This window comes from Cucumis melo, chromosome 2 (assembly GCF_025177605.1).
Source record: "Cucumis melo cultivar AY chromosome 2, USDA_Cmelo_AY_1.0, whole genome shotgun sequence".
Classification (NCBI taxonomy): Eukaryota; Viridiplantae; Streptophyta; class Magnoliopsida; order Cucurbitales; family Cucurbitaceae; genus Cucumis; species Cucumis melo.
In genome coordinates this window covers 5,538,531-5,545,058 of record NC_066858.1, presented here as the reverse complement: position 1 = coordinate 5,545,058, position 6,528 = coordinate 5,538,531, and the positions used below count along the sequence as shown (strand labels likewise).

The following is a 6,528-nucleotide window of genomic DNA, read 5'->3' as shown; positions in this document are numbered from 1 at the left end:
TATATATATATATATAGAGAGAGAGAGAGAGGTATAAAAGTTATTTTTGATTAATAATTAAAAAAATATTTAATGACCACACTCTCTATGACACCAACTAAATTAATGTGAAACTCCAAAAGAAAGTTTAATGCTAAAGTTGACCAAATTAAAGTTTTTAAAAGTTTGGATACTTAAAATTTTTTTTTTTTAATTATTTGAAATGATTTGGAAACTAATAATTAAAAACCAATATAGATGACCAAAAATTGTATAATTTAAAATTTAAATAATAAAAATAAAATAGAGAAAATCGAAAGCCTGTTAAATTAAAAAAAATAATTAATAAATAGAAGATGAATTTTTGGGGTTTTAGTTGGGTTAATTTTGACATTTGAAGACTTTGAAGAGAGGTGGTGGGTATCTCATAAATGAAAAATTTGTAAATGAAAAGAGAAACCTGGCGTGGAAGAAGAGAAGAGAAGAGAAGAGAAGAGAAGAGAAGAGAAGAGTAAAAAGTTAAAAGATAATAATAATATGGGAAAAGGCAGGTTTGTATTTTAGAATCGATGTTGTGGTCCAGTGAGAGATCCCCACGTGGCCCACCTCTCAATGAAAGACGCTGACGTGGAAACAATCCAGTCATTCCTTTTCTTTTTAGTTTTTACCACAACAAATCACATTTCCGAAAATAGCCCTAAAGGGAGAGGGCGTTTTGGTAAATGAGGGACTCCGCAAACATACACAATCTGAGGGCCTAGATTCTTGGACTCTTTCCTCACTTCCTATTGGTTTTAATTTCAGTGAACATCAAACAAAGAAACCAAAAAACGCCATTTCATTTCTTTTCTTTTCTTTTCTTTCTTTCTTTTCAAATAAACAAATACAATTAAATTCTCTCCGCCCTACCCGCGAATTTGTTCATATTTTCCGGCTGACGGTGTACCTCTGGAAAAACCAAGAAGAGGACTAGTTGTCCTAGTATTAGTAGTACTAGTACTACTACTACTACTAGAAGAGGAAGAAGAAGCAGGAGAGGAAGTGGAGACTGAGAGGAGGTTTATTGATATATGATTGGAAAAAAAAAAAATGATGAGATTTTGGTATGTTGTGTTTGTTGTTGTTTTTCTTTGTGAATTATGATTTTCTTTTTTGTTCGTTGTTGATTTGATTTGATGTTGTTATCTTTTTCTGATTCGTGTTGGACCGTGGGAACAATTTGGTGGTGGTGTTGATTTGATAGTTGGTGTTTTGTTTACCGTTGACGAATGGAGTGAGTCTGAGTGAGTTTTTCTTGGTTAGAGTTTGAGATCATTTGCACGTGAATCACTCTCCGAATTTTCTGCTGTATTCTGTTTCTTTGTTTTTTTTTTTTCCTTTCCTTTTCTTTATTGGATTTGAGTTTAATCTAGGTCTGTTTGTTTTATTTGTTTTTGAATCTGGTGGTGCAGTCGAAGTTGTGATTCCGTACGCGTTATTACTGTGGGAATTTGATGATTTGTGGAGTAATTTTGTGTAAGAAACAGAGTTCTTTGTGGATTTGATTGCATTGCTGCTGTTTTTCTCTTTTTGTTTCCGTTGGTGATTACTACGACTTTGGCGTAACTGAAGAAGAAGTTGTTTCCGAAAGGTTTGTGTTATATTAAGTTCGATTGCTGTTAGTCTAGTTGAAGTAGAGCTGGAGAAAGGAGGAGGACCAATGGAGGCAGATTTTCAGCAGCAGCATCATCATATTCTTCATGAACATCATCAGCAACAACCGCAGATGAATTCTGGCTTGACACGGTACCGTTCTGCACCGAGTTCGTATTTCAGAAGTCTGACGGATAGGGAATTCTGCGATCAGTTCTTCAATCGGCCATCCAGCCCTGAAACAGAAAGAATTTTCGCACGGTTTATGACCGGCGGCGGCGGCGGCGGCGGCGGCGGCCCTGAAGGTTCATCCCAGAACCTGGACGAGTCTCAGAAGAGTGCTCAGGGTGGAGAAGTGCTTGTATCCACTGAGGCAAATCAACAAACATCTTATGTGGGTAATCAAACAAGAGCTATCCATCAGCAACCAAGCAATGTCAACACCAATTACCCACCTGTTTCATCAACACCGAGTTTCTATCAAACTTCAATGAAACCCCCACTTCCAAATCAGGGTATGATTTCACAAACGGATGGATCTGGTTCAATTGCAGTCGATCTAAAGCCACGGATTAGAACAGATGGTGGAAGAACTTCGAATCTCATTCGGCAAAGTAGCTCACCTGCCGGACTATTCGACCACATAAAGATCAATGATAGTGGTATGTATTCTTTTCGCCTAAATGTTTGATGTTTAATTTTCATGTTCTAATAGATTCTGATCATTTGGGGTTGAGAGAAACATGATTTGTGCAACTTAGACTTTCTGGCTACAGTAATTCATAATCAATCCATATTGATTTTCTATGATCTTCTGTTCTGTTTATGATAATAGAATTTAGCTTCCAATATTCCCAACATGGTGCTGAAAATTCTTAGCAACTGGCAGGCTATGCTGCATTGAGAGGCATGGGAAATTTTGGAACTCGTAGTAGCTTTAATGAAGAAGCGTCTTTTTCTTCTCCAAGCAGGTTGAAAAATTTCTCACCAAGGACCTTGCCACCACACTCGTCAGGGTTGATGAGTCCCGTGGTTGGAATTGAGAAAAAAAGTATCAGAGAAACCAATCAAGATACTAAAAGCTTTGCCGAAAGCCAAACCAGCGATTATGGTAGTACTAGCTTCCCAGTTGGTTCCTGGGAAGACTCTGCTGTTATGTCTGATAACATTGTTGGTCAAAAACCACTAGAAGATAACGATGATGACGAGAAGTCGTACTCGAATTTTAACATTTCAGATACTAAGGTATTAGCTAATTCAAGTCCATTGTGATTGTTTTCCTTGATGTCTTATTCTGATTTGTCTCGTATCTTTATTGTCTTTGTGGAAAACTCAGAAGATGGATACCGGAAATCGCCCTCCCTTGCTTGCTCATCATCTGAGTTTACCAAATACTTCAGCAGAAATGAGTGCTATTGAAAAGATCTTGCAATTTTCAGATTCTGTTCCTTGTAAACTTCGAGCCAAGCGCGGCTGCGCTACTCATCCCAGAAGCATTGCGGAGAGAGTAAGTTCGGACATATTGTACAATTAGTCATATTTTCTCTCAATCTTAACCATTGGCTGTGTGTTTATTCTATTTCTGAAACTACATGCTGCAGAATAAAAATTAATAACATGGTTTGTGATTCTCTTATCTGTCAAGCCATCTGGTGAATCTAGATTACCCTGAAGTTTTTCACTTAAGTTTAGTATAACGTGGGAATCTGTTGAACCTGAACTTATGTCCTTGATTCAATGAAATTGTAGAGAATCTTTCATGTATAACTGAAAACTTAAAATCTTTTACAAATTTCAATCTTCTTGAGCTTATTAAATGTTGCCATGTTAGAAAAATTAAAAAACCTCGCATTTTGTAAGATAGATGGTTAGTCCTTTTATTTTCAATTGATTTTGATATGAAATTTCGATGTCTTTTCCTTTATCGATAACTTTCAGGTCAGACGAACTAAAATTAGTGAAAGAATGAGGAAGCTTCAAGAGCTAGTGCCCAACATGGACAAGGTAACTTTCTTTTCACTTTACACTAAAAATTGGTAAAGGTTGAGTTAAAACATCTCTCTCTCTCTCTCCACAGCAAACCAACACATCAGACATGTTAGATTTGGCAGTTGAGTACATAAAAGGGCTTCAGAAACAAGTTCAGGTAATAATAAATTCAAGACTGAGATTCACATATTTGTATGATAAAAGTTTCCACCACCATTGTTTTTTTTTTTTTTCCTTATTTTCTGTTGGTTTTTGTCCAGACACTTTCAGATAATCGTGCAAAATGTAAGTGCTCACATAGTCAGCATCAATAATGAAAAAAAGAGATCGGCCGTGGAAATTCTTATGTACAGAGCAATAGCAATTTCAAATTTTAGGATAGAACACGAATGAATCTCTCTGAGGATATAACTACTTATTTCTGTACTAATTAAGAAGGAAAAAAAAAAGTGGGTCAACATTATTTTCTTTGAAGAAAGTTTGCAGAAGAAAAGAAAAAAGAAAGAAGATCGGAGAGCTGCAAAGGACAAGCAGATAGTGAGGTACAGCAATGGGAAATGAAGACAAAGAACTGGTGAAAGCTGGTCATGCATGTGAGTTTAAAAGACTTGCTGGTACTTGCCTTCCACTGTGTAAATTAAATAACTATATTTGCATGATTAGTAGATCTTTCATTGCATTTAATCTGCCACTTTAGAGAGAGAGAAAGATTGACTTGGCTGTTGTAGATCTGGTTATATAAATTAAGAAGGGAAGTTGCCATTAATGGCTGACCCAATGAATGGCTTAGAAAGAAGTGGGAAATAAGTTGCCTGATTTGTATTAGAAATGTTGCAGATAAATTATTCCTTTTGGTGCTACATTTCATTATTATTACCATTGTTATGTGCATTCTTCATCCCAGTTTCTTCTTCTTCTTCTTTTTCTTTTTTTTTTTTTACTCATGCTCTGAAAGTTTGGTTGTAGCTAGGAAGTCTATATTTGAGGTATAGAGGTGCAGAGTAATTTAGTTTAGAATTTGAAAACTTTATAATGAAATTTCATCGATAAATATTTAAGCTTCTATAATAAGCATTGTTAAAGTCGGTGAAGTTATGAAGTTGGTGGACAAGCAAGTGGATGGACATCGTGGAATAAATCCGTATGAAAATGGTGTAGCCTACTCTATTTCTCTTTGAAATTTACAAGATTAGTGGATTTCATTTTCTAGAATATTGCCTGCATTATAAGAGCCAGAGATAGACTTTTTTTTTTTTTTTCCTCTTTTCAATTACTTTATAAAAAAGAGAGATATAGTGTGGGAAACTTAGTGGGTTTGTTAAGTGAATCTGAACCACAACTTTCTTTTTCCTGTTGGGACCCAAATGTTTTGCCATTAGACACGAGTAGTAAATATGTCCAATTTAAAACTTTGGGTTTGTAAAGTTAGGTGGATTTGGGTGGCTGGCTTCATAGCTTGGAGTTTTGTGCATTATTAATTAGGTTTACTTAAAGGGGGCAAGTTTGAGAAGAAGGATGAAGGATAGAGGGTGAGGAGGAGCTATAACTCCTTGGTCATAGCTTTTAGCTTCAGTTATTCATCAGCTTAAATCTATGAAACTTTCCTACTACTTCAAAAGTATTTTACTCACATTTTACTTCGAATTCCCATTAATATTAGTTGGTTTCACTCTATTTTTGAAAGCACGTTGACGCGAGATCTTATAAATAAAGGGAGTATGGAAATTTTTTGATAGAGAAATGACGGAAATTAAATCTTCAAACATAGGAAAAAAATAAGGGAAAAATAAAACTAGATTTTAGATTTATTTTCTATTTGGTCTCTGAGCTTCTAAATGTTAGATTTATTGTTATAAAAAATTGCATAACAAAATAGTTGCAAATTTTTATAAATATAACAAAATGTCACAATTTATTATCAATAGACTAATATCTGTGTCACTAATACAAATGGTAGTTTATCCTAGTTGATAAATAGTGAAGTTTCATTATATATATATATATATATATATATATATATATATATTAGAAAACATTCTTATTGTCATTAAATTTGAATGACTATAAGAATGTTTGTTTCATTTAAGTTCGCTTCACTTTAGCAGATAGGTTTCATAATTTTATAATTTACACTTGAGACTTTAGTTTTATTTCAACTGTGTCCTTAGATTTAAAATTTACACTTTTCACCTTGATATTTTGCTAAATATTTACTCTTATTCTTAAATGAAAATTTAACTTTAATTTTAATAATGATGAAAAATAACAAACTTAATTAATTGCAATAATTGTAAGTTTCTAAAAATTAATTAATTAATTAAGGGACATTAACTCGAAAAATTGGAAAATAATTATTTGGTAAAAAATGTAAAATGAAAATATAAATCTTAAAATTTATGGATGAAATAGAAGCAAAACTAAAAATATAAAAGATCGTAATATTTGAAACCTAAAAACTCAATTGAAATATATTGTTAAAAGCTCAACTGAAATATATTGTTATTTAAGAATTAAACGTGTAAAATATTGAAACTAAAAAATTTAGAATGGAGCAGAAAAAATGTTGATTTAGAAAAGAAAAATAAATAATATTGAGTGAATTTCAATGATAGGACATGGGAGTAATGATTTGAGGAAATGATGAAGAATTGAAATGTTTCCCATCATATTGGTAAGGAAATAAATATTGTGAAACCACTAATTTTGATTTTAACTTTAGAAAAAGGAGTTGACATTAAATAAAAATATTGCTAAATTAGACCCTTTCAGTAGTGTTCAGAAAATATTGTCCTTTTTGGAAATATATATATATATATGTATGTATATATATATGTAGAGGTTCATTGATTCTATAATTGGCATTGAGGGAGGGAGAAAGAAGTTGGTGTGAGTAATAAAGGAACACAACTGCTCCCTTCTACAAGGATC

General features: G+C 33.3%; 1 protein-coding gene across 4 annotated transcripts; it reads left to right on the top strand.

Annotated features, from left to right (window-relative positions):
• The first annotated feature begins 744 nt into the window (after nucleotides 1–744).
• Nucleotides 745–4,498, top strand: LOC103492042 (transcription factor bHLH122). 4 transcript variants are annotated; one of them, XM_008452222.3, is made up of 8 exons: nucleotides 783–1,082; nucleotides 1,223–1,262; nucleotides 1,431–2,273; nucleotides 2,501–2,856; nucleotides 2,948–3,118; nucleotides 3,550–3,615; nucleotides 3,689–3,757; nucleotides 3,861–4,498. In XM_008452222.3, exons 3-8 carry the CDS (start codon nucleotides 1,679–1,681, stop codon nucleotides 3,912–3,914), a joined length of 1,311 nt encoding a protein of 436 aa, XP_008450444.2. In that variant the 5' UTR covers nucleotides 783–1,082; nucleotides 1,223–1,262; nucleotides 1,431–1,678; the 3' UTR covers nucleotides 3,915–4,498. The 4 variants fall into 4 exon arrangements, with proteins under 4 accessions (XP_008450443.2, XP_008450444.2, XP_050936749.1 ...); XM_008452221.3 differs by lacking the exon at nucleotides 1,223–1,262 and having other exon boundaries at nucleotides 745–1,082; XM_051080792.1 differs by lacking the exon at nucleotides 1,223–1,262 and having other exon boundaries at nucleotides 801–1,082; nucleotides 1,591–2,273.
• Nucleotides 4,499–6,528: the final 2,030 nt, after the last annotated feature.